Raw genomic sequence first — 27,869 nt, forward strand, 5'->3', positions numbered from 1 at the left:
TAAAACCCATAAAATATACAATATGTCACGGACATCCTTCTGTGTACATGCCAGTTCCATTTAGTTTTCACGTCTAATAGCTATGGATAGATCAGGATTGTGCCTATACTCTTACTTTAAAGCTAAAAGGGTGGCATTTTAAAGTATATTTGCTATTGTAGAAAGTATTTGTAATGCCAAATGCACTATATTATCAGGGGGTAAGCATGTCGTCAATAGTATACCAATGGATGATTAAATTAATTAACATGTTTATACAACATCTTTTAGCAACACAATTAATTGATGGCTACTTGTAAAAACGAACAAAGCAAAAACATAAATGCCACTTTCAGTTATACAATAACAGTGGCTGCATCCATACATAGTTAAGTTTGGTGCTATGGTTATCCTTTAACAAACATTCACCTGTCTTGTATACACAAGAAAATCTAGTTAAATGATTGCTATACTGATCCCTCACATGGTGTCTAAGGATGCCAGATGTGTGCCTTGGCTCCCTGGGAGATGTTTGGGGGCAGACCTGGAGGGAGAAAGTGTCACTTGCCCTGTGGCACTATAGGAATCCCCAAAACTATGGCCCCTTCCGCACATGCAAAATAATGCGTTTTCAAACCACTTTCATAACTGTTTGCAAGTGGATTTTGCCATTCCACACAGCTTCAAAGAGCATTGAAAGCAGTTTGAAAGTGCATTATTCTGCATGTGCGGAATGAGCCTATGATAAATCCTATAAAGTAGTCTTCCCAGCCTGCAGTGGACATTTGGGGGAGATTGGGTCAGTTCCTAGAGATTCACTCTGGTGGGGGGGTTGATATCACTTCCAGATATCACCAGTGACATTACAGGATCAACAAGGCCCCCCTCGCCTACTTATCCTCCATGAACTATGGGTGGGCGATGGAGGGTAGGGTAGACATTCCCTCACCTAGAAACCCTGATAGCCCCTTAATCACCGTGGTGTCCATTTATGGCTCTCTTGACATCCACTTCCTTCTTCCCCAAACCAAAAAACAAACACGAGGTCCTTCAAAAGAACCCAGGAGGCATCATCTTGGTCTCCGCAGATATCTCTCATTCTAAATTAGAAATATCCGTTTCAGATAGCTGAAACAGCTGGCTCCACCGTATGAGGACACTTGCCTGGCAACTTCCGTACAACTTGGAGCTGACTCCAACACACAATTGGCAGCCATTCTATGTTGCACCACTTTCCATTTTCAAAATGACAAAAATGTCCAAGACAAGCTCATTGAATCTGGAGACCATTGCTACAGCGCAATGGTAACACAATGTCCAGTGACATATGAATGCTATATGTGACAACTGGATGTAATGGAAATGTACATTCATTCCAGGCTATTGATTCCACAGCTCTGCATTCACTTCTCTGTCTGATGATGTGTTTTGTCTGTTTTAGGTTTCTTCTCTTTACATCCTTCCTCAACTCTCTTTAGCTTCTTCTCTTCTTTTGATGGTCAGCTCTTGGGGAATCACTCAATCTGACCTGGGCCCCTTCCACACATGCAGAATAATGCACTTTAAATACACTTTCATAATTGCTTGCAAGTATATTTTGCTATTCCGCACAGTAAAATCCAGCTGCAAAGTGCATTGAAAGTTGATTGAAAGTGCATTATTCTGCATGTGTGGAAGGAGCCCTCATTTTGCTGCTTCAGTGATTGCTATAGGACCCAGCCACATAGACACAACCTTTGGTCCTGCAAAGAACTGCAAAGGGGAACGGCGATTAAGAGTGTTGAAGTGGTGAAAAAATGTAACACTCCTATTTAAACAAATATTGATAGACGTGGGGTGGCCTGAACACGTAATCCTTAACAGGATGTAATAAAATAGAGAAGAAGAAAAGTTCTAGAAAATGAAGGCATTTAATTGTTTCATATAGAGACAGAAATCAAGGCCAGCCCGAGGAAGCCCTTAAACCCCTTAACAGCCCTCACTTTGCAGATTCAAAGTGTCTTGTCTGGAGAAAGTCACCAGAATCCATGTTCCAGCAGTGATTTTTATTACTTTTATTAGCAATTTCCCTGCTTTCACACATTTACACCCCATTTTTCCTTGTGGCTTAATAAAACAATAACAATAAGACCCCATTAACAAAATGCCTCCAGCTAAAATTCATTAAAGACCTTTTTTTTTTTTGTTACAATGTTGGGTTCAATTTATAACTGAATAAAAATAAAAGGTAAAGTTTAGGGTTCAGGCAAGGGCACGGGTTAATGCAAATCCCCAAAAGCTGAAACTGACCATAGCCCTATTCTCGGACTGCGTCCTAGAACTCAACATAACACTAAGGGAAGCCCGAGCGCCTGCTCTTGCCTTAACCCTAAACCTAACCCTAACCCTAACGTATTATTTTTATTTAATTTATTCAGTCACAAATTGTTCCCAAAATTGTAACAAAAACCCAAAACCTGAAGCTGACCATAGCCCTATTCTTGGACTTTGACCAAGAACTCAACGTTACCCTAAGGTAAGCCAGCACCCCTGTCCTTGCCTTAACCCTAACCCTAACTTATTGTTTTTATTTAATTTTTTCAGTCATAACTTGTTCCCAACATTGAAACAAAAAATAAATTTATTTAAAATAGTAGGTTAGGGCTACAGTTAAGGACAGGACCGGGGCTAAGGCTTGCCTAAGTGTTATGTGGAGTTCTAGGGCGCAGTCCGAGAATAGGGATATGGTTAGTTTTAGGTTTCTGGTTTCTGTTACAATTTAGGGAACAATTTATGGCTGAATAAAGTAAATAAATGTAATAAGGAAGGGTTAGGGTTAAGGCAAGGGCACGGGCTAAGGCTTGCCTCAGTGTTACGATGAGTTCTAGGGCGCAGACCGAGAATAGGGCTATTGTCAGTCCTAGGTTTTGGGTTGTTTTTTTTTACAATTTAGGGAACAATTTATGGCTGAATAAAGTAAATAAATATAAAAAGTTAGGGTTAGGGTTAAGGTAAGGGCACGGGCACTGGCACGGGCTCAGGCTTGCCTTACTGTTACGATGAGTTCTAGGGCGCAGTCCGAGAATAGCGTTAGGGTCAGTTTTAAGTTTTGGTTTTTTGTTACAATGTTGGGAACAATTTATAACTGAAAAAATTAAATAAAAATAAAAATAGGGTTAGGGTTCAGGCAAGGGCACGGTTAAGGCAAAACACAAAAACCTGAAACTGACCTTAGCCCTATTCTAGGATTGCGCCCTAGAACTCAACGTAACACTAAGGGAAGCCCAAGCCCCAGTTCTTGCCTTAACCTTAACCCTAACCCTAACTTATTGTTTTTATTTAATTTATTCAGTCACAAATTGTTCCCAAAATTGCAACAAAACCCCCAAACCCGAAACTGACCACAGCCCTATTCTCGGACTGCGCCCTACAACTCAACGTAACACTAGGGGAAGCCCGAGCCACTGCTATTGCCTTAACCATAATCCTAACTTATTATTTTTATTTAATTTAATCAGTCGTTGGCAACTTGTTCCCCAAAATTGAAACATTAAAACCCAAATGATTTACCTTGAATAGTACTGTAGCCCTATTATTAGGACTGGACGCTTCAAGAACTCAGTTACCCTAAGTGTTATAATGCCAGAGCCCCTGTCCTTGACTTCTTCTAACTCCTAATCTTGATTTAGGGATATGGTTTTATTTTAGGATTTCTGGTTCAGTCATAATTACAATTGTTTCCAACAATTGTAACGCAGAAATAAAGTTAAATAAAAATAATAGGTTAGGAATAGGGTTAAAGGCAAATGAGCAGGGGCTAAGGTTTCCTTTAGTAGTTCATGTGGAGCTTCTGAAAGGGCACAGACCAAAGAAGAATAGGGCTATGGTCAGTCTTAGGTTTTGGGTTTCTGTTACAATTTGGGGAACAATTTGTGGCTGAATAAATTAAATACAAATAATAAGTTTGGGTTAGGCTTAAGGCAAGGGCACGGGCTCATGCTTGCCTTATGGTTACGATGAGTTCTAGGGTGCAGTCCAAGAATAGGGCTAGGGTCAGTTTTAAGTTTCGTGTTTTTGTTACAATTTTGGGAACAATTTATAACTGAATAAATTAAATAAAAATAAAAAAGTTAGGGTTAGGGTTCAGGCAAGGGCACAGTTAAGGCAAAACACAAAAACCTGAAACTGACCATAGCCCTATTCTCGAACTGCGCCTTAAAACTCAACCTAACACTAAGGGAAGCCCGAGCCCCTTCTCTTGCCTTAACCCTGACCCTAACCCTAACTTATTATTTTTATTTAATTTATTCAGTCACAAATTGTTCCCAAAATTGCAACAAAACCCCCAAACCCGAAACTGACCACAGCCCTATTCTCGGACTGCGCCCTACAACTCAACGTAACACTAGGGGAAGCCCGAGCCACTGCTATTGCCTTAACCATAATCCTAACTTATTATTTTTATTTAATTTAATCAGTCACAATTGTTCCCAAAATTGTCACAAAAACCCAAAACCTGGAACTGACTGTAGCCCTATTCTTGGACTGCGCCCAAGAACTCAAAGTTACCCTAAGGAAAGCCAGAGCCCCTGTCCTTGACTTAACCCTAACCTTGACTTATTATTTTTATTTAATTTCTTCAGTCATAAATTGTTTCCAAAATTGTAACGAGAAATAAATTAAATAAAAATAATAGGTTAGGAATAGGGTTAAGGAAATGACAGGGGCTAAGGTTTCCTTAGTGTTATGTGGAGTTCTAGGGCACAGTATGAGAATAGGGCTATGGTCAGTCTTAGGTTTTGGGTTTCTGTTACAATTTGGGGAACAATTTGTGGCTGAATAAATTAAATACAAATAATAAGTTTGGGTTAGGCTTAAGGCAAGGGCACGGGCTCATGCTTGCCTTATGGTTACGATGAGTTCTAGGGTGCAGTCCAAGAATAGGGCTAGGGTCAGTTTTAAGTTTCGTGTTTTTGTTACAATTTTGGGAACAATTTATAACTGAATAAATTAAATAAAAATAAAAAAGTTAGGGTTAGGGTTCAGGCAAGGGCACAGTTAAGGCAAAACACAAAAACCTGAAACTGACCATAGCCCTATTCTCGAACTGCGCCTTAAAACTCAACCTAACACTAAGGGAAGCCCGAGCCCCTTCTCTTGCCTTAACCCTGACCCTAACCCTAACTTATTATTTTTAAAAATTTATTCAATCACAAATTGTTCCCAAAATTGTAACAAAAACCCAAAATCTGAAGCTGACCATAGCCCTATGCTTGGACTGCTACCTAGAACTCAATGTAACACTAAGGGAAGCGCGAGCCCCTGCTCTTGCCTTAACCCTAACCCTAACTTATTATTTTTATTTAATTTCTTCATTCATAAATTGTTCCCAAAATTGTAACAAAAAATAAATTAAATAAAAATAATAGGTTAGCGATAGGGTTAAGGAAATGACAGGGGCTAAGGTTTCCTTAGTGTTATGTGGAGTTCTAGGGCTCAGTACGAGAATAGGGTATGGTCAGTCTTAGGTTTCAAGTTTTTGTTACAATTTTGGGAACAATTTATGGCTGAATAAATTAAATAAAAATAAAAAGTTAGGGTTAGGGTTCAGGCAAGGGCACAGGTTAAGGCAAAACTCCAAAACCTGAAACTGACCACAGCACTATTCTTGGACTGCACCCTAGGACTCAACGTAACACCAAAGGATGCTGGAGACACTGCTCTTACCTTAACCCTAACCCTAACCCTAACTTCTTATTTTTATTTAATTTATTCAGTCACAAATTGTTCCTAAAATTGTAACAAAAACCTAAAACATGAAACTGACCATAGCCCTATTCTTGGACTGCACCCAAGAACTCAACGTTACCATAAGGAAAGCTAGAGCCCCTGTCCTTGGCTAAACTCAACCCTAACTTATTATTTTTATTTAATTTTTTTCAGTCATAAACTGTTTCCAAAATTGTAACAAAAAATAAATGGAATAAAAACACAAAGTCTTGCCTTTGTGTTATGTGGTGTTCTAGGGTGCAGTCAGTCTTAGGTTTCGGATTTTTGTTACAATTTTGGGAACAATTTATAACTGAATAGACTAAATAAAAATAAAAAGTTAGGGTTAGAGTTCAGGCAAGGGCACGGTTAAGGCAAAAACCACAACTGCTGAAACTGACCCTATTATCAGACTGTGCCCTTAACCCTAACCCTAACTTACTATTTTTATTTAATTTTTCCAGTCAAATCCTCCTGCTTTTAATAACCACACACTCTGAGCCCCGCCCCCGGGCCTCAGTGCTATAAAAGCAGGTCTCGGAGGCCGAGAGGCTGCAGTCACTTCTGGCTTCCACGGAGAGGAAAGCAGAAGGGACTGTGGAATGCCGGCTGGGGGTGTCAGCTGAAGACTGCATGGTTTGGGAGTTAGACTGTTGAATGTGGAGCGGGGGAAGCTGTGGCGTAGTGGCTAAGAGCAGTGGCTAAGAGCAGGTGCACTCTGATTTGGAGGAACTGGGTTTGATTCGCAGCTCTGCCACTTGAGTTGAGGAGGCTTATCTGGGGAATTCAGATTAACCTGTACACTCCCACACACGCCAGTTAGGTGACCTTGGGCTAGTCACAGCTTTTCGGAGCTCTCTCAGCCCCACCCACCTCACAGGGTGTTTGTTGTGAGGGAGGAAGGGAAAGGAGATTGTAAGCCCCTTTGAGTCTCCTACAGGAGAGAAAGGGGGGATATAAATCCAAATTCTTCTTCCTATATTAATTATGTATGTGTAATTCTGTTTCTTCCCATTCCAAATAAATTTACACATTTCTCTTCTCCATTTGTTAAAAATACCACCATTTGTTATCATGGACAAGTTTCACAAGGAAAAGTAATTTTGTAAGTGTCATAGATTTAACTATTTCTATTTTGCCTGAAATAGAGAGCTTAATAGTCCCTACCCATTTAAATCCTTTTTATGAAACCTGTTTGATCCGCCATGATATAGTAATGTATAAATTCCTGGAGCCTTTGAGCTAGAATGGCTGAGAAGATATTATAGTCAGTGTTGAGAAGTGAGATTGGTCTGAAGTTTTTGACATTTTGGGTCCACTTTTTAAAGAACTAAAACTGTCATGGCATTTGCATTCTGGTTTCAGGTCTCCATATGACAAGCATGTGGACAGGCACAGAAGACTGCATGATGCTGACAGTTAACTGAAGAATGCCCCATGCAAAAGAAAGTTGTTTGTATTTGATCTTTGAGACAGTTATTTTAATGTTTAAAAAAGTACTTACAATTTCCAACCCATGTGCTGGTTGTCTCATTTCTCTGTATGCCATTCTGTTGTCTTTTCCACAAAAAGAAGAAAGGAGAATTATGACCAAACATCCCTTATGTTCCTGTGGAATGCTTCCCCTTAATAGATGTGCTCCTGAAGAGCCAGAAACAAAGTGGAGCATTCCACAGGAAAAAAAATGGGAATTTGAATTATGATGATGATGGTGATGGTGATGGTGATGGTGATGATGATGATGATGATGATGATGAAAAGGAAGAAAAAGAAAAGAAACAGGAGAGGAGAGCCAGCTGAATATAACACTGTTGCTGCTCTCCCCCAGAACCGTTCTATGAGCTGTGCAAAACTTAGGGAAAATTTCACAGGGCCCTGGCCTCTTTGGACATAGTTCTCCACCAGGCCAGGGTTGATAAAGACCTGGTTCTGGTTGTGTAAAGCCGGACAGACGTCAAGCCATGATCAACCAGTAGGTTGTCACTAGCGGAGTGAATTGATGTCTGGCAAATATGTGGGAACAATTGGTTCCACTGATATGATGGTCCCAGACCATTTACAGCTGTACAGGTGAGTAACACATACAGCTGAATGTCATTAGTGTACTGGTGACAACGCAGCCCAGACTCCCTAACCAACTGTGCAAGACGGTATGTATAGATGTTAAATGAAATCAGAGAGAAGATTGCACCTTTCAGAATCACACATACCAAAGCATATTCTTGTAATGCTAAAATATTTTCCCAATCCTGAGGGAATTAGCAAAATCACTATAAGGCTGTTTCACAAATCTAAGCAAGATCAAGGTGGTGAGGTTGTAATTATGTTAAAAGCTTGTTATTTGATCCAACGACACCAGCAGCTGTGATCCACCCTGACCAGGTAGTCTATGTGAATTTTCCATGAGAGCAGTCATACCACTGGCTATTTCATTCACGATGGGATAATTCCAGAACTGAAGGGTAGATTTAAAATAAGCGGTGGGGGGTGGGGTGCCACCAGCAATGGCTTTTGCTAGCCATGGCAGATGTGCGATCCAGTGACATATCTACAGAAAGTGGTGCCTGCTTTCCCCGCTCCACATTCAACAGTCCCAAACCATGCTGTCTTCAGCTGACACTCCTGTATCTAGGAGAAATTGTCTCCTGACTTTAAAAAACTCAGAAGGATAGCAGGGGACAGGTACAGGAAGATACACAACGGGCTTCTGTCCTGCAGACCTCCATGCTCGATCTCTTCAACAATTTGCCTCCTTCCCAACGTTTTGGGTGGAGATGTTGCAAGCTGAAATAACTGCCATGAGAATGGTGTGCATGTCTGTGTTTGTGTGTGTTTGTGTGTCAAGTGACTTTGAGTCACTTCAAACCCATGGAGACCCAAGGAATAGGTGTCCTCCAAAATGTCATCTCCTTAAAAGCTTTGCTGAAGTTGTGATACCTGAAAGCCATGAGTTCTCCTCTAAAGTGAACCCATCCCATGTTTGGTCTTCGTCTTCCACCACTGTCTCCCACACTGCATGGCATTATTGTCTTTTCTACTGACTTGCACCTTCTGAGAATTTATTTTAAAGCATTTGTAAAACTCCCCTCCCCAAGAACACATGTTAATGACATACGTAAGACACACGGCTCATTCTCCAACATCATCCTGAGCCAATCACTCACAAGATCAAAGCAGGAAGGGATGTTCACTATATTATTACTTTTGTAATACCTGCAGTCAGAGTTTTGGTTTTTTCGTTTAAAAGTGGCACACCTTGCAGACTGGAGTTTCAATAACGACAAGCTTCACAGCCCACGTGGAAGTTTACAGTAGAGTCTGGTGGTTCACTACAAGAAAATAATTTGGTCCAGAAACAAACACGCAAGTTGTTTAACACACACAGTTAAACAAAGAGCTTTAAGGATAAGCCAAACAAGGCAGAGTTCAACTTTTGCCCTCTGCCAAATTCCCTCCTGTCACCTCCCAGAGAGTATGGAATGTGTCATTGCCCCTCAGAGAGTGCTCAGAAGAGCTGAATGGCAGTTCTGTAGAACTGGTGATTCACCAGAAGCTCCCCCCCCCCCATTTTTTAACAAGAACAAATGAAAGAACAGGTCGCAGTAGTTCAACCTCGGTATCTGTAAGAGAAACATCAGTCCTTCCCTGAAACCATCCAGTCTAGTGGAGCCAATGGATCAGGGAAAGATTAATGAATTCCATGTCTCATGTGATGCACCTTTAGTGGTGACCTTTCTTCCACAATGGTGTAAACTTTTGGTAACGAGGTATGGTCTTCGAATCTTGCACTGGTGGCATGTGGACCACAACCTGTTGGAGAGAATACCCTGGGGCAGCAGCTTCTTCTGATACCACTGATTCCCTCCTTGCAGTTGGGAAGACATTTTCCAAGGTTTTGTGGTTCATGGATTTTGATCCCAACAAAGTCCACACAGTGAATTTATGCACTGGTACTCGGAGGAAACAGGCATGCTCCGGTATGTTTCCCAGAAACACCCCATGGGAGAGAAATACTAATAGCAATGACCAACATGGTTGCTAAATACAACAAGCCCAGAGGCACAGGCTTCAGAACCATGTCTGCACTAGGAGGATAGCCACTGATGCCCCTGAGGCAGTGGAGTGATTCAGCAGGTTCGCACTACTTCAGCAAAACCGTTTGTTAAAATGCTGGTTGTAAACAAACAGTTGTTAAATTATTTAAATCCCACAACTGGAACTGGTTGTTAAATTAATTGGATCCCACCACTGCCATGATGTGTGTTTCTCAGGTACATTTTGTGGTTATAGACTTCAGATGTGAGTATTTACGGTGAATTTACTAAAAGTCAGAGGATCCATGAGCAACAGTGCTCATGGATCCAAAATTTTGAACTATGCCAGTCCTGCAAAAAAGTGGGTGATTGATCTTGCTGGTAAACATTATTAACATTAATTATTAATTATTTATTGATAGATGCTGTTGCTATCGTTTTAAAGTTCTGTATTTTAAATTGGGGTTATTTGGTTTGTTTTATTATGTTTGTTGTTGTTTGTTGTACACCGCCCTGAGCCTTTCGGGGGTAGGGCGGTTTACCAAATCGAATGAATAAATAAATATAAAATAAATAAATAAACTCTGTCCATAAATTTCACATGCAACTTGATGCTGCCATTGGGGGATCCATGAGGATCATTTTTTACAAGGAGGTTTCTGCACCACTGTAGTACAATGGGGAATGTGCCAGGTGATTGTTCAGGTCAGAAATGTGGCTGAGGGCTTGAGTTGTGATGTGATGGTGGTTTAAGTGTGACTTGGTGCAGAAATCATGAGAATCCTTGAGGATCCCTGTTTTTCAAACAGGTTTTTGCACCACTGGTGTGCCAGGGAGCATGTGCCGCATGGTTGATGTGGTCAGACCTATGGCTGAGGGCTTGAGCTGTGATATGGTGGTGGTTTGGGGGTGACTTGGTGCAGGAATCATGAGAATCCTTGAGGATCCCTGTTTTTCAAACATGTTTTTGGACCACTGCTGTGACAGGGAGCATGGGCCCCATGATTGGTGTGGTCAGGGCTGTGGCTAAGGGTTTGAGGTGTGATGTGATGGTTGTTTGGGGGTGACTTGGTGCAGAAATCATGAAAATCCTCGACGATCCCTGTTTCTCAAACAGGTTTTTGGACCACTGGTGCGCCAGTGAGCATGTGCCGTGTGATTGCTTTGGTTGGACGTGTGGCTGAGGGCTTGAGCTGTGATGTGATTTGGGGTGGTTTGGGGTGACTTGGTGCAGAAATCATGAGAATCCTCGACGATCCCTGTTTTTCAAACAGGTTTTTGCGCCACTGGTGTACCTCGGAGCATGTGATGCATGATTGTTTTGGTGCTGCCTGTAGACTTGGACATGCTGTACAGTTTCATGGTCATTTCATTTCAAAAATCATGAATTTAGGAGAATCCGTGTAGATCAGTGGTGGCGAACCTATGGCACAGGTGCCAGAGGTGGCACTCAGAGTCCTCTCTGTGGGTACGCGTGCACAGAGTTCGTCATGTGATAATAGTGTAATTATTTCAGGGAGATTATTAGCATTAAACCTAAGACCTAGTTTTGGGGAAGCAGTGTAGGTAACCCTATTAAGCACTGTTAAACCCTACTGATTTTCATGGGAAGAACGAAAGCGTGATCCTTTACCGGGGAGTAAGCTTGGTTGCTGGCAATGGCGTTTGCTTCTGAGTAAATCATCCTAGGGTCGTGATTCACCCATTCGAAGCATTGCACAGTTGCTTCAAAGCAAAGTCACCACCACCAAGCTTACTCCAGAGTAACGCGCACCTTGGATCCAACCGTTTTTTCTATACTAAAACCTCAGTATTCAGGTTAAATTGCCATGTTGACTCTTTGAGATAAATAAGTGGGTTTTGGGTTGCAGTTTGGGCACTCGATCTTGAAAAGGTTCACCATCACTGGTGTAGATCCTCATTTTACCTTTTTCCCTTAAAGGACATTCAAACTTTTTATTATTATTGAAAGCAATGATATGAAAATGTCCAAAATTACAAAACATTTAAAAAATACTCAAAAGACATTCAAACTTTCTTATTATTATTGAAAGCAGCGATATGAAAATGTCCAAAATTCAAAACATTTAAAAAATACAAAAGCCCTTCTATTCCTAAACTGAAACCTGTCCTGCAGTTAACCCAAACTCCTCTAGGGGACGCCCAACTCCGTCTTGTTTCCTACCTGGCTGAGCGCGCGCTAGAAGTCTCGGTTAGAACGCGGTTTGCGGCTTCCTATCACGTGACCCGCTGCCGCTACGTGGCGTGGTGACGTCAGACGTCGCGAGGAGGCGCCGCCGCCGGCTTGGCCGCCCGCCCGCCATCTTGGCCCACTCTGTGTGGAAGTGGCTCGGGCGGTCGTTCCGGCCTCCTCCTCGGTGAGTGTCGCCTCCAGGCGGGGCGAGGCGGTTTGGCTCGGCCGTGGCGGGGAACGGGACGCGGTCGGCTGGGAAGGGACTTCACTAGCGGGAGTGGGGGGGGGGGAGCCAGCCGAGGGTAGTGGGACATGGGAGCCTCGAGGAGGCTCTGGAGGGAGCGCGAGGGAAAGGGCCGCCTTTTCTTCTCCTGCGGAAGTGGGCTGGGGGGCGAGAAGGGGGAGAGTCGCCGTGGCAGCCTCCACTGCCTGAGGACTGGCTGGAAAGAGTCGGTGGGCTTGAGGGAAGGATGGGGACTCCTTTCAAGCGCGCACCCACTCTTTTTTCCTTTGAGGGTTTTCTATTTTCTCCAGCCCCTGGATGTTCTCTCCTCCCCCCCCCCCTCGTGGCCTGGTGGGGGGTGGGGAGAACATTCAGGGGCTGGAGAAAATGGTCCTTTATTTACTCCCTTTCCTTGTCTCTTGACTTCTGGCCTGAATCTCCCCCTCGATCTTTCCTCGTGGGGTGGGGGAGATGCAACGAGCAGGAACATGAGTAACTTCTCTTGACTCATCTCAGCCCATTGGTTGCCTTCAGGCAATGCTGCAGTGCCTACAGAGGCTCCCCCCGTGGATCCCGAACTTAACTTCCGAGTGAAAGGGCTGCGGACCTTTTGTCGTTAAAACCAAACACGCTAGCTTGGATTTCCTTCCTGCCGGGTAGGGATGGGATCTATTAAGGGTCTCGGAGCATCTTGAAAAGAGTTCTGGTGTGGCGCAAGAGTTTCACATTCTGTTCTGGGCACTCAGTGCACTGCTGACGAGTTTGGGGGAAGAGAAAGTTGAGGAAGGGCCAGAACGAGCGAATTGGAAAAAATAGTGATGGGGCTGATTTATCTGAAAGTTTAATCTATGAGGGAACTTGCAATGCTTCACCTGGAAATATTTTAGCTGTATGTGGTTATGTGATGTATACATGTAAGAACAATCCCATATCATGACCATGAGGGGGGAATGGGCACAGTCTCCTTGGCTGGATGCATGGAATAGTTGCCTTGTATACATAAAATAAACCAGGAGTCCAGAGCACCTTGAAAACTGGCAAGTTTTATTCCAGTCTGAGCTCACTTGGTCAGTAGTTGTGATTTGACAAAGCTTATGCTGGAATAAATTTTGTTAGTCTTTCAGTTGTGTACTCATTTTGGTTTCACTGCTACAAAATAATGCAGGTAGCCATCCAAGATGATTCTCAATATGTTTGTGTTTGCATATTTATAGAGGATAATGCTTTGTGTGTGCACAGAGGAAACTGATTGGAAGTGGAAGAGCCATGAAGTTGAAATTGGGAAAGGAATTGATAACAAAACTGCAAAGATTGTCATGCCCTTATATAAAGCAGTGGTGCAACCACACTTAGAGTACTGTGTTCATTTCTGGTCGCCACATCTCAAAAAGGATATCGAAGAGATAGAAAAAATGCAGAGAAGGGCAACGAGGATGATTGAGGGATTGGAGCACCTTCCTTATGAGGAGAGGCTGCAGCGTTTGGGACTCTTTAGTTTGGAGAGGAGACATCAGAGGGGGAATATGATTGAAGTCTATAAAATTATGCATAGGGTAGAAAATGTTGACAGAGAGACATTTTTCTCTCTTTCTCACAATACTAGAACCAGGGGGCATCCATTGAAAATGCTGGGGGGAAGAATTAGGACTAATAAAAGGAAACACTTCTTCACGCAACGTGTGATTGGTGTTTGGAATATGCTGCCACAGGAGGTGGTGATGGCTACTAACCTGGATAGCTTTAAAAGGGGCTTGGACAGATTTATGGAGGAGAAGTCGATCTATGGCTACCAATCTTGATCCTCCTTGATCTCAGATTGCAAATGCCTCAGCAGACCAGGTGCTTGGGAGCAGCAGCAGCAGAAAGGCCATTGCTTTCACATCCTGCATGAGCTCCCAAAGGCACCTGGTGGGCCACTGCGAGAAGCAGAGTGCTGGACTAGATGGACTCTGGTCTGATCCAGCTGGCTTGTTCTTATGTACTAAATGTAAGGACACAAGGAGAGCCCCACTGGATCAGAGCAGTCAGTGGTCCATCTAGTCCAATATCTTGTCTCCTGTAGTGGCCAGCCTCTTCCTCTAGAAATCAAACAACAGGGCTGCTGCCTTGTTTCTTTCATGGCCTTTTGTTATTCTTGTTCTTGTGTATAAGTCTGTTAGTCCTTTTAAGATGCTGTCAGGTTTCTAAGGTTCATGATAAAGCAGACGTGCTGAACAGGCAGCTCCATCCATAAGCCGGGCACCTAAGTGTGGTACTGCAGCCATGCCTGGCCACCAGTCCCACAGAGGCTTCCCATCAGCATAGGGAGGTCTGGGAAGAGAAAAGGCCTCCCCATTGTCCAGCAGCCCCTGTGGGGCTGTTCAGACTTAAGTCACAGTTCTAAGTCTGAAGTGTCCGCATCAATGTACAGCAGCAAACAGGCATGAGGGAGCCAACTATTTTACATTGGAACATCGGTAATCGTTGGTAATCCATCCAGTGGCACTCAGCAAACTCCGAAACTGGCGAAAACCGAGGCTACGCCGTTTGCACAAGTGCTACGCAAACAACGTAGCAAATTTATGCAAAAAGTGTAAATTTGCGCAAACAGCGTAGGCAAACACCGAGGCGACCAGCAACAACCGGGGAAGAAAAATGGCCGGGTGCAACCAACAAACTCTGAAACCGGCATAAACCGAGGGCGGCTATTACCGAGGTTCCACTGTATTTATTTATATCCCACCCAATCCCTGAAGGGCTCTGTAGTTGGCTCTTCTAGCCATGCCCCAGCTGCGGTGGTGGAGGCTTCCAAGAGCGGATCCATACACCCCTCAGGATGGGGCTCTTGATCAGGTGTGGGTATGGTTAGTGTCTGGATGAGAGGCTTCCTGTTTGCCTTGAGTCATGTGATTGAAAGTAAGGTGAGAGATACATGTGGTTAAATAGACAAATTGTTGCTGGAACCTAAGGAGAAAGACATTTAAGGCTGCCATGAGCTTGTTAAGTGTGAAACTGGAGACTTCAGAAATAAGGGATTACGGCCTCATTATAATTTCTAATGGTGAGAAGTAATTTGGTCTAATTTTGTTCCTTGGAGTACCAGTAGCTACTTTTTTATTTGCAAGTAAAAATTACAGTAGTCTTGAAGTGGTTTCTCTTTCTTTGTTAAGGATGACAATCCCATGTTTCCTTACAGTAACAAAATGAACTGACTGTTAACGAAAGGATGCTTTAGCTTTTGTTGAAAATAACAAGTTACTTCAGATCCAAAGATGTGACTGCAATATTTGTAGCAAGATTATATCTGTACTTATTTTTAATGTTATTGTTTGTAATCTACTACACAAGGCACGTTAGGGTGCCAAATTTTGTCTGGACACACCCTGGCCATTTATGTATGAAGAACTTACCCCAAGACTATTTGTTCCTCAGTGGGGTCTCCCCGTATTTCTTAGCTTACACAGAAGGAAGTTCCCCACTGACTGCTCCGAGCCTAGCTGTCATTTCCCCTGTGCCCTCCCTTGGGGTGTATCTGCAAGCTTCATTTCAGGAGGTACCATGCCACCTTTTGGAAGGTGCATTTCAGTGTTCTCTTGCTCCTGCAATCTAAAGTATTAAAATAAATAAAAGGGGAAGCTCCATTGATCCCCCAGAAATGTTGACTGAGGAGTGAGCAGAACTGCTCCTACATGGGCAGGGAAAGGTAATGAGGAACAGAAAACCCAAAGAAAGTGAAATGGACACTGGTCCACTTTTCTTTCTCTGCACAAGCAGGGGAAAAAAATCACACTTCACCTGCTTTTGGAAACTGTAGAGATTATCTGATCTGCGGCACGGTGAGTTTGGGAGGAGGGAAAATGTGTGCACAACTGAGAATCTGACTGGAAGAGAATGTTCATTGTGGGGCAGACCACAAATACATAAATTGTGTATTCTATCTCTCCTTCCTGATTGAAGTAAATTATTATTCTCACTGGTGTCCCACTTAGTGGGACTGCTCAGAAGAACAGCTAACCTTTTTTAGTCTTTAAGATTTTCCTTTTTTAATTTTTAAAACTTTTTTAATAGCTTGTGCCTGGGAAGCTTGCTGGGTGACATTGGGTGAGTCGTACTTTCTCAGTCAGCATATCTCACAGGGTCGTTGTGAGGATAAAATGAAGGAGAAGAGAACAATGTAAGCTTCTTTGGGTCCCTGTTGAGAAGGGAGAACGAGTATAAATAAAGTAAATGAATAAATTAAGACAATGAGAATTCTTCTCCCCAAAAGCCGTTTTTGTGCTTGGAGTAAATAATTCAAATCAGTATATTTTATACAAGCATACATATTTTGCAAAAATGTTTCTAGTTACTTTGCTGCCTTCTGAATCTGTTACTTCAGTTTCAGTAGAAAGTGAGGCGTATTTGTTTTGTGAAGTGTAGCAAAAAAAGTAAATTGGCAACCTTGGTGAATTCTTGATCAGATGGAAAGGGCTTGAATCCACGAGGGAGCTACACCTGGCACAGAAACCCTATCTTGAGCACTTGAACTTAAAAGCTTTTTCAGGCATGTTTGCAACCAGGAAAATATACCTTTAACAAAAAAAAAAAAGATGAAAACTGAGAGTCCTAAGATTCCACAACAGATTTTTATGAGAGGGTTTTAATTCTGTGTAATACTTCATGTGCTGAAAACACCCAGTTCTGCTTTTGAGGTGCTGCATAAAGTCAAAAGTAAGCAACAAACATGATTTGCTAGCTGGTTGTGATGTAAGATGGATACAAACTTATACCCTCTCTTGTAAATATTTGCTCACTGTGTGATTAAGAATATTTTCCCAGAAATAAAGCAGAAACAGTTTGGTAAAGTAGAGGAAAATTGGTTTGCTTTTCTTTATCATCATGTGCTATAAATGACTAATGGGGACTGCAAGCAGGCTTCTCAATTTATGGGCTAGCTATCTATGGAGACTTCTGTTACTAGGCTGTGACTTCCTTAAGCGGTCATCCATCTATTCTTGTGCAGCAAGATCAGTGGACTTCTTGCCATCAATAATGTTTTTTTCCAGGCTATTACTAGCAGCAGACAAATATGGTTTATCTTATTGATCTAATTGCTTGAAAGAAGGCTCTGCAGTGACTTTTTGTTTTTGTTCGGCACTGTGCTTGTGTACTACAGACGTCACTTTCAGTGGAGCATTCTTCAGTTTTCTTACAGACTAGAACAGAATTTGACAGTCTGCCTTTGCACAGCATTAGCATTATGGGAAGGATATTCATGAACATTAGAAGACTGAAATTTCCTTCTTTCTTGACAAATTGACTGATAAACATTCTTGCATACATTGCTACGCTGGGAATTTTATGCATACCGGTGTTTCTTTTTGCTAGAGAATTGAAATCTTATTGAAGGAAATGGGATTTATTTGTTTCTGATTTTAAGGATGCATTTCTTTGCTGCAAGTCAGAGAACGTTAGGGAGTGATGTGGGTTTTTCAGGAAAAATTAAAACAAATTTAAATGACATTATTTAAATATTAAAATGTCAGATGAAGAAGAGGAGGAGGAGGAGTTTGGATTTATATCCCCCCTATCTCTCCTGTAGAAGTCTCAAAGGGGCTTACAATCTCCTTTCCCTTCCCCCCCTGTGAGGTTGGTGGGGCTGAGAGAGCTCAGAAGAACTGTGACTAGCCCAAGGTCACCCAGCTAGCATGTATAAGCCCAAGACATATAGGTGTAGTTTTGGTTGTCCATGCTTCATATCCTACATTTAAAATATCTAACATGGTTGATTTGCAGCCCAGTCGCTCCAACAAACTATAGATAGACTAGGTTTGCATATGTGGGACAGAAAGCCTTCCATAGAAAAATGCAGCATTGGAAACATTTCCAGAGAATTTTCTGTTTTAGAAATTTTTCTGCCCCATATAATTGAAGTTGAAAAGCCTTAACTTGGCTGTTTTCATTTTGATTAAACCATTTCAGATCCCCCTCCCCCAAACTCTCCTCCCTCACTGGAACCCACCATGTATCAGACAAGTATGTGAACTCCTGGCTTTCAACCGAAGGTGGAAGTCAGTGCCTTCTCTTGAAGCAGAGTGTCCCTGCCCCCCTCTGGAAAGCTAAGGACTTCTGTTTTCACATTAACTGGATAGTAATGAGGAGCTCACGCTTTGTCCTTAGAAAGGGCTAATGTCCATCCTGGTGTTCCATTGAAAACCCCTAATGGTCACTAGTGCCATTTCCAAAAAACTGTTCTGTCTCAAACCTACTGAATTTATTAACTATTTGTTGAAATACAGTTGCAGTACAATAGTGCAATCTTGTAAGCAGTAAATCGTAATAGCAGTGCTCGTGGATATGAATTGCTTATGTATTCGACTGCATTTGTTATCATAAGATCTATATAATATTAAAACATTGGATTAACACTATGACCTTCAGTTTCCACTGCATTTGCTACAACTTCTACATAATTTTAAAATAGTGGACTAACAATATAACTGTCAGGATTGTTAAAAGATGACCCCAGTTCCATTTGCAAACTTCACAAACTTGACCTGCAGCTCTTTAGCTCCCTGGAGGAGAAAATCCTTTTACAGCAGGCTGTAAAAGAGACCCAGTTCGAGAGTATTATGATGAAGTTCTTCTACCTATGGGTAAGGCAAGCATGCATAAAAAACAGAAACACTGCAGCAAAAGAAATGCAAGGCCTAGTAGCCTGAATGAAACTGGAGATAGTTCATTTTGTAATAATTTCATAATTATCTATCTATGTATTTCTAGTAGTGTAACAAAAGCAGTAATTTTGACTAAATTGTAAAATTGATCTAAAAATAAAACCTTAATCTGGTTGTAAATATTAAGATTACGCTAGCAAATGAGTTTTACGTAGAAAACCATAATTAACTGTCAAGTCTTACTGACTAGTGATATAAATCATAATTTAAGTTGATTTGATTTTAAATTAAATTCACCCTGATTCCAGTACACCCAGTAGTGTTTGAGAGATATGGGAGGCAAAGAAGCAGGCAGAACAGATCCCATTATTCGTGAGGAACATATGACACTGTACAGTATGCTAAAATTTAATGGGAAGTTTTTTTAATACAGTACCATGAGGTACCATGAGACCATGTTGGTAGAGGATTCACCCTCTAAATCAGGGGTCCCCAAACTTTTTAAACAGGGGGCCAGTTCACTGTCCCTCAGACTGTTGGAGGGCCGGACTAAAAAAACTATGAACAAATTCCTATGAACAAATGATTGTAAAATGTTTGATTTCACCTTTCAGCCTTTCTGTCATGGTCTATTTTTAGAACAGTGATCAAAGTATGTCAAGTACAGGGTGGGCTCCAAATATTGTTGGGGAGGCTGTGGAATACCTTCCCCTGTAAAAAAAAAAAAGCAGAACTTTCCCAATGAAGCATTCCATCTAACCCAGGATCAGGTATCTTCCTGGGTTCTTTCCCTCCTAGTAGCCAGCAAGCAATTCGCCAGCCTGGCTGATGCCAATGGGAGTGAGAGGGGCAAGAACAGAAAGCCTGAGAGCAACACATGGAGTAGCCGAGAGGGAAGGGCGGAGCAGGCGTTGCCACATGTAAGGTTTCCAACTCGGGGTCAGAAAATGCATGGAGATTTGGGGGTGCCATCATGTAACTGCAATCAACAGCCATTGGGGCCAGTTCCTCCTCTCCCTCGAGCCCCCACTGCACATGAATGGAGCCATCGCTGCCATGCCTGGCGGGCCGGATAAATGCCTTCAGGGGGCCACATTTGGCCCCCGGGCCGTAGTTTGGGGACCCCTGCTCTAAATCAATAAGACAGCTCTTACATTTACAGGTTAAAGTTCAGGTATTTCTATTTGTTATTTCTATTTGTTATTTTAACGTTAATGTCAGAATCTTTTGGCTTGCTGTTTTGGCTTGGATAGCTCTGCTGCTTTCTGAGAGGTTTGTTACAGATTTTTTTGGTTAAAAAAAAGCAATCATGTAAGGCTCTGGCTATGCTCTACCAGTCCTACAACCATAGGAACATTGTATGCCTGTTTAAGAGAGGGAAAGATAGCAAACAGAGCTATGTAAATGTGCATTTGAGCATGTATTACTGCTGGATTGTTCAGAATCCAGCAGCAGCCTGAGTTTCTCCTGACACTTATCTTTTTGTAAGGCCTGGCTATTTCCCTCTGTAGGTCCCTACAGGGGTTCTTATTTGCCAAATGCTCTCATCAGGATCTAGCTTTTCTCAGTAATTCTATTTTCACCTATCCAGTTACAGATACTCTTCTGCTTTAGCATTTTACTTCTAGAGCAGTTAATGGTTCGTTCATGTGTAGTGTTGGCTTAAATTGAGAAAGAAACTCCCAGGTTCAAACATCTTGGTTTCACTTTCCTTTCAGAGAAAATTAATTTTGTATTTAAGATGGTTCCTGTCATTCTAGTTTGGCTGTCTGTACTACACTGATGAGTAATACAGTAAATTACAAAATGACTTTTATTTTCATAGTTTGCCAGCTCAGTTCACAAGTATTTTCTATGGGCTTACATAGATTAGCAGTAAAGCCCATTTTAAATTAAAATAAAATGGGCTCTAGGAAGGGGGTTGGAGAGGACAGGTGGGGGACTGATCAGGCTAGTGGGAGGGCCACTGCTATTCCTGCCTTCTCTTACCCCCCCCCCCACTTCTCTTGCCCCCCCCCCCGTTACCTTTTGCTTCTTTCACCAGGAGGGTTGTTGCCTTTGTCTTTGGGGTGGAGGAGGGTGCTGCCTGGGCTCGCGGGGAGGGTGGGTTCCTGGTGCAGCCCTCTTGGGCTTGACTTTTGGGGTGGGGGGGAGAGCAGATGGACTGGATTTTTGTTTAGGGTGGGTGAAGGGGGCATCTGCTGGGCCCTGCAGGGCATCAGCTTCTTGGTCATTAGGTGGGGGGGCTGGGAGAGGAGGAAGGGGGGTTTCTCAAAGGCGCTGCGCATGCCCTGTTAGGGCTGGCTCGGTCTTTGGGGGTAGGAGAGGGCAAGCGGGGGGTGGCTTGGTGCCTGTTCCCCTCTGGTTCTTGCTTGGACTTTGGGAGTGGAAGGAGTTGTGAGGGAATAGGGAGGCTTGGTGTTTGTGGGGAGAGCAGACTGGGGAGGCTTAGGGTAGGGTGAGGATGGAATGGGGAGGCATGGGCCAGGCTGGGGGCAGGGGAGGAGTGGAGAGGGTTGGGCCAAACCATGAAGGCAGCATACATCAAGATGACGCTGCCCCACTGGCCCAGGTGACCCTTTTTAACAGAACACCCTTTTATTTATTTATTTGTTTGTTTGTTCAATTTTAGTATACCACCCCATCCCCAAGGGGCTCTGGGCGGTTTAACAGAACAGTTTTGCATGCCTTCTTGACTGTGGCAAGTGAAGGTTTCTGCTGTACCCACTTTGGTAGGCCATTCTAGAAGGATGAACGTAGCACAGAGAATAACCATGACCAAACCATCGTAGGTGCGGGGTACCACTAGGACAGTGGTTCTCAACCTTCCTAATGCTGCAACCCTTTAATACAGTTCCTCATGTTGTGGTGACCCCCAACCCTAACATTTCTCCATTTCACAGAATGAAAAAACTGATGCAGAGAGTCTTAGGTGACCCCATGAAAGGGTCATTCAACCCCCAAAGGGGTCCTGACCCCCAGGTTGAGAACCAATGCACTAGGAGGAGGAGGGCTGGGGAATGCAACCCGTGTCCAGGAGTATACAGGGATACATAGCTATAGTAGAATACAGATATCAGTTACAATACTGTAAAAAAGTAGTGTGTGTGTGTGGGGGGGGGGGGGTATCCAGCAGGGTCTCAGTCCAGGTATCGTAGAAGGGTGCCTGACTGCTGCCCTTCCTCCTTGAATGGCAGGAGGACATTCTGCTTGAGCTGGTTTGAGCCATGATGGATTATCATGTCAAAAGAGTTTCCAAAGTGTGTTAGGATCTCTTAAGAAAAACCAATCCATATACACACCAGTTGGTAGGTCATAAATGTTAACGTGCATGCATTTGCTGCTGCTGCTTCTTTTTTTAGACAGTCATAGAAAGGTAGAAAAGTAATTTGTTCACAAATTCATTGCCTGTGGTGATGAATCTTTTAATTTCATGGACTTGGCATTGACCTCATGCTGGGCTTCAGAGGGACTTGGAAATGTCTAATTTCTTGCTGCTGCTGCTGGCCACAGCATAGCTGCAGGTACAAGATTATGCATTTTCTGTGAGCTTTAGGAGAACAGGAGCCTGACTTGTCTTCAGTTCTCAGCTGAGCTGAGTTTCAGAGGTGCTCTAAAACAACAAGTTTTTTGCATTTATGTAAAATTTCCTAACCCATGCCTAGAGATGTAAAGAAACAAATGCTATAATTCAGGTGGAACTCAGGTGTTTTTTTCAAGTGGGAAATTTGGGGGAGGATGGAAAGAAACTATTAACTATTTCCTTTTCTTTGGTATAAGTGCTTTCTAAGGCAAAGTATTACTTACTACAAATGTTATCATTAAACTTTTAACCGAAGACAATCTACATCTCTCAGATAGAAACTATACTGTAGACATATACAACATATTTTCAATGATATATTTATTGTTTTGGGCAATAAACTACTATAATGTGTTAACTAATACACTTGAGCCAGTGTTTTCAGAGTTAAAAGTTTAGCTAGCTAACCAAACACCCTTTCCCTTTCTGATTTCATTTTTCGTTTTTCTGCCTCTCAGATGGCAAAAATGAGATATATGACAAGCAGCATTGAATAAAGCAGTTTGCACCTGTCTCTTAAGTATTTACAATTTTGCTTGTAGAAAACTAATTCATTTTATACCTCTAAATTTCATAAATATGCCAGTAATTAAATTTTAAGCACTAGTTTTGAAACAATTTTGCTGGTGGCCCTTTTCTTTTTGATGAAATCCAAAGTACTGTTCTTACTTCAGGCTTTAACTGTCTTTGGCTCTAGGAAGCAGCCTCATTTTTCAGGGTTTTATATTTTAATTACCATAGTTTGTAATTACTGCTACCACAAATCCTAATCTCTTCCCAGTCTCCTGATTTCATTCAAGCTGTTATATATCACAAGCAGGTGTAGGTGTAACCGTGGTTGTCAGTAACCTCTAACCCTAACCTAACTTCTCAGTTTTCTCTTAACTCCATTATTGTTTTTAAAAGCTCAATTTAATTGCATATTAGAGTCCATTTAGAAAGCAGTTGGTTAAGAACTGTGAATGATGCACAGTTAAGTTTACATAAAGCAAACTGCCCTGAGAAAATGCTATCATGGTGAAGATTCTGCTGCCAAATAACAATAGTGGGAGAGCTGGGGAGAAAAAGTTTTTGTTAAATTGCTGAAGAATTGCTTAAAGCATAGGTGTCAAACTCGCGGCCCTCCAGATGTTATGGAGTACAGTTCCCATCATCCCCTGCCAGCATCATGCTGGCAGGGGATGATGGGAACTGTAGTCCATAACATCTGGAGGGCCGCACGTTTGATTGGCTTTGGTTTTCAGTTTCCTTCAAGAAGAGGATGGTTATATCAGTCTTAACCATTGGTAGCTAGATGACAGGGTTATATTTCCAATGTCCTTTTAGTAACTTTGCCACCATGCATTGTCTTCAGTCAGTGCTTTAGTTCCTTCACATCCCTCAGGGATCGATACGTGTTCTGTAATCTTGACTCTGACTTTTTATCTCTTAGTACATTTCTGATTTTTCTCCCCAGTTCCAGTCTGTAGGGCTAGCAAAGGTAGTTGAAAGAGTTTCAGGAGCTGCTCTTCCCCTCACTTCTTTCCACAGGTTCTAGGGAAAGGTCTCAGAGAGCGTGGAGATTGTCTAGCCTGTGGCTCCTTAGATTAGCTACAAGGGACCATCTATACACAGAGAGAGACTTGAGAGAGTTGGGATACTTGTACAGAATCTGGAGAGGGAGAAACACCAGGGAGAAACACCTATAAAATAAAACTTTGGCGGTGTTTATTATTGCCTGGAGTCTGTAGGGCTAGCAAAGGTAATTTAGAGAGTTCCAGGGGCAGCTGTTCCCCTCAGCCATGGCAGCCCCTGTGAGAGGCCGTGCCGTACTAGAATATGCCTTCAGAGCAGGTTGTCTTATGACATAAAAATAAATGTGACAAAACTTTCTGATGTAAAGTGATAAATAAGCTTTGTACTTTTGGGTATTTCTAAGAGATGCTGCAATAAAATTATTGCTGAAAATAATAGGCACTGCCATGACATTTCTTGAAGACATTTCTTGGGGTTTGTCCAGCCCTGTCTAAGATTTAAAGTTCTTCATTAGATTCAGGCACTAGAAGTTTTAAACTTGAAATGCTGTGAGCTGTTTAATCGAATTTTTTTCTTTGTTATATTTTTATTGGTCTGATTCTATAAGTTGCCATGAATGGAGCATAAGGCGTTGGAAGAGATGTAAAATTTCAAGAAAGTTTGAAACTGTGGAGAGAAGTGAGGGGAAGAGCTGTTCCTGAAACTCTTCCAGCTATCTTTGCTAGCCCTACAGACTCCAGGCTTAATAAACCTAGCTGCCCCTTCCAAGTTTTACTTTATAGGAAGGGAGAAACACCTTGGTTCCTAGATTCTTTTCAAGAAGAGGAAACTGAGATCCAGTTTGAAGCATGAGCTAGCATAGTTAAGAAAACTGAGTTTAGAAGGGAGGACAGTGTATAAACTCAGTGTATATGTAGAGGACAGTGCTACCCATGTGCTCAAAATCATCAGGTTATTCCATTCCAGAAGTTCAACTTTTCCCGCCTGCATCTTGTTCTGATTCAGTGTCATTTTGTTCTTCGTCATTCACTCAGCACCACCTAGGCATCTGCTTTGGGGAACTTAGTTAAAGAAATGCATAGCTAGGTATCATGAATAAACTTTGGATTATCTAATTTCATAGAACCATGGCGCTGGAAGAAACCATGTAGGCCGTATAGTCCAACCAGCTTCTCAGTGCAGGATCAGACTAAAGCATCCCTGACAAGTGTTCATGCTTCTGCTGGAATATTGCCCATGATGGCACTGGTTTTATGCCTAATAAAGGTTTTTTGGATATTTTTTTTATTGCCCATGATGGGGAACACACTAGGCAGCAAACTCAACTGCTGAATTGTGTTTTTTTTTAAATCCTAATGACAAGCCAGTACCTTTCCACCCAGAATTTAAACTTATCATTGTGAATAGAATCCTCTGCTGCTAACAGGAACAACTCCCTGCCTTTCTCTGACAGCCTTTCATGTACTTAAAAGAGAGCAATTTTGTGACCCCTCAGTTTCCTGTTCTCCATACTGAACATACCCATATCCCTTTGCCTTTCTTTGTAGGGCTTGGTCTCCAGGCTCCGGGGGGGGGGGGGGGGTCAGGTGGGGGGGGGGGTGTTCAGAAAAACCCTGTCCTACTCGAGGACAGCTGGACTGTTTTAAAACTAAGGGTTTCTAGGAGGTTGTTATTTCCTGAGCATAAAGTTCTCCAAAGGGTATATTGGGAGAAGTGGTTCTGCTAGAGGGGTCTGCAACCTGTGGCTCTCCAAATGTTCATTGATTACAATTCCCATCAGCCGCTGTCAGCATGGCCAATTGGAATTGTAGTCCATGAACATCTGGAGAGCCGCAGATTGCAGACCCCTGTAAGACTTAGAGCATTTTCTTACTCATGGAACACAGGGAAGCTGCTAGCTACTTTCCCTCGCTCAGGCAAGGATCCACTGAGAGTCATATCAGCCATTGACCTGGCAAATGCCACAAGGCTCACGATCTCTTTGTTACTTTCTCTGCTTGGGGGAACTGTTTGTAATCCTTTGGAATGTGGTGTGTATCTGTGGGTCATTTTTTTTAAATTGGAAAGGGTTGATCATTAAACTGGGCCTGGGTAGCAAAAACCTGGTTTTCATTTGGTACGAATCAGCTCCGGAAATACCATACCAGCCTTGCTCCTTGGTTAATCACGTTTCATTTGTGTACTGGCATGCCAGCTGTAGTGGAAATCTATTTTCTTACCTGGTTACTGTGCCTCAGTCAGGCTATGAATGATTCAGCAGTTGCTGACACAAGCCTTCTCTGTTGCTTGGCATCTCTTCACGGTCACAAAAAGCTTATTCCCTTCCTCACCCTTCAATTTGTGCTTACCGTTTGGTACTCTACAACATCTGACCATTTGTGCATCACACGTAGCAGTAGTTTCTTTCAGTTGAACGGTCCAAGCAACTGTAGTTAAGTGGCTGTAATGGGAATTAACTTCAGACCTTATCCTAGAATATGTGTGAACATCCAAACACAGAAACAAGATTTCTTTGGGGCGGTTTGGTTGTATATGCTATGAACGTAACATGTGAATGAATTCTATACTGCATGAATCCTGAAGTATGCTTTAGGAAATCCTTTAAGACTTGCACTGTCCTATTCTTCTGACTGTTCATGTTGGATGCCAGTTTGACTGGCAAACTGCATTTAAATGATGTTAATGACAATATGTCGGGTATTTCTGATGTCTCTGAAAGAACAGTTGAACCTTGCTGTTCTGTTTCCTTAATGGATGAGAGTTGTGTATGTCGGTTTAAATTAAGGAGCACTTTTCTGGAGCTTTGACTGTCATGATTACAGAGTGATTTTAAAAGTGAGTGTCGAAAGGTTTTCATGCATTTAACAGACATAATGATAGTTTGCTTTAAGAAACATAATAGCAAACAGCATGAAAGGGTTTGCTACAAATCCAGGTTGCACCGGGACAGAGGTGACATGGTGGTTAGCCCCCAGGCTTGCAAAGAACTGTAAATCATGAATTTTTATGCCAAATAATTCGTAATGGTTTTAAAAGAAAAGGTATATGGTAACACAAAGGATGTCTTGTGCCTATATTTCCTCAGCAAGATGTTAGTTCTTTAGTTGTGACTCTGGTAATGGTATGTTCAGTAAACGTGTGTGTAAATAAATCAGTGCCTTATTGTGACAGTTGGTTCGTTTCTTTGAAAGCAATGATGGCTTTACAATCTTAGGGTTCTCACTAATTAATTGGAAGTTTACCTGCCAAATTTAGCATTTTTGGGAAGGGGTTGTTGGAAAAAATCTGAATCTCATTCTCTGCCAAATTATATTTGTTTAAATAATCGACGGCCTTCACCCCAAGGAAACAAAAATGCTGAAATGCTTTCCATGGTAGCCATTTCATGATGGCTCTTGCTACAGCCACAGGTGTCAAACTCGCAGCCCTCCAGATGTTATGAACTACAGTTCCCATCAACATGATGCTGGCAGGGGATGATGGGAGCTGTAGTCCATAACATCTAGAGGGCCGCGAGTTTGACACCTATGTAAGCTGCATCTTCTCAAAATTCTAAAAGGGACCAGAGGCTCCACAAAATTGTGGACTCTTGCCCTAAAATTTTCCCGTTGCACTATTCCATCCTCAGATTTTTTAAATGTCTGAACAAACATTACCTTGTTGGTTATTGTATCAGTGGAGAAATTGTAGAGATTTCTGTCTTGAGCCATTTCTTTTCCTTTTATTTTGAGGGGTAAGCAGGGGAGTGCCAGATTCGATGAACTGAAATGTCGGAAAAGCCAGGCCAGAGCACAAAAGCAAAGGATGGAAAAACCAAATATGCTACCCTTAGTCTATTTAATACTTACAAGGGAAAGACTCTGGAAACACAGAAGGCAACAGGTATGTAAAATGCACGGAGCTGCTGTTGTAATACTAGAGATATCACTCCTGATATGCTTGTTTGAACGATAAAAGT

General features: G+C 42.3%; 1 protein-coding gene across 11 annotated transcripts in view; it reads left to right on the plus strand.

The window, feature by feature from the left end:
* The first annotated feature begins 12,011 nt into the window (after positions 1–12,011).
* PRRC2C (proline rich coiled-coil 2C) overlaps positions 12,012–27,869 on the plus strand; it is a 76,702-nt gene continuing 60,844 nt past the window's right edge. For all 11 annotated transcript variants that reach the window (XM_048498610.1, XM_048498617.1, XM_048498614.1 and 8 more), the window contains exons 1-2: positions 12,012–12,139; positions 27,643–27,793. In XM_048498610.1, the coding sequence (XP_048354567.1) occupies positions 27,679–27,793 (115 nt within the window). In that variant the 5' untranslated portion in view covers positions 12,012–12,139; positions 27,643–27,678. The remainder of the gene's footprint in view (positions 12,140–27,642; positions 27,794–27,869) is intronic.

The sequence above is a fragment of the Sphaerodactylus townsendi genome, linkage group LG05 (genome assembly GCF_021028975.2).
Source record: "Sphaerodactylus townsendi isolate TG3544 linkage group LG05, MPM_Stown_v2.3, whole genome shotgun sequence".
In the NCBI taxonomy this organism is placed as follows: Eukaryota; Metazoa; Chordata; class Lepidosauria; order Squamata; family Sphaerodactylidae; genus Sphaerodactylus; species Sphaerodactylus townsendi.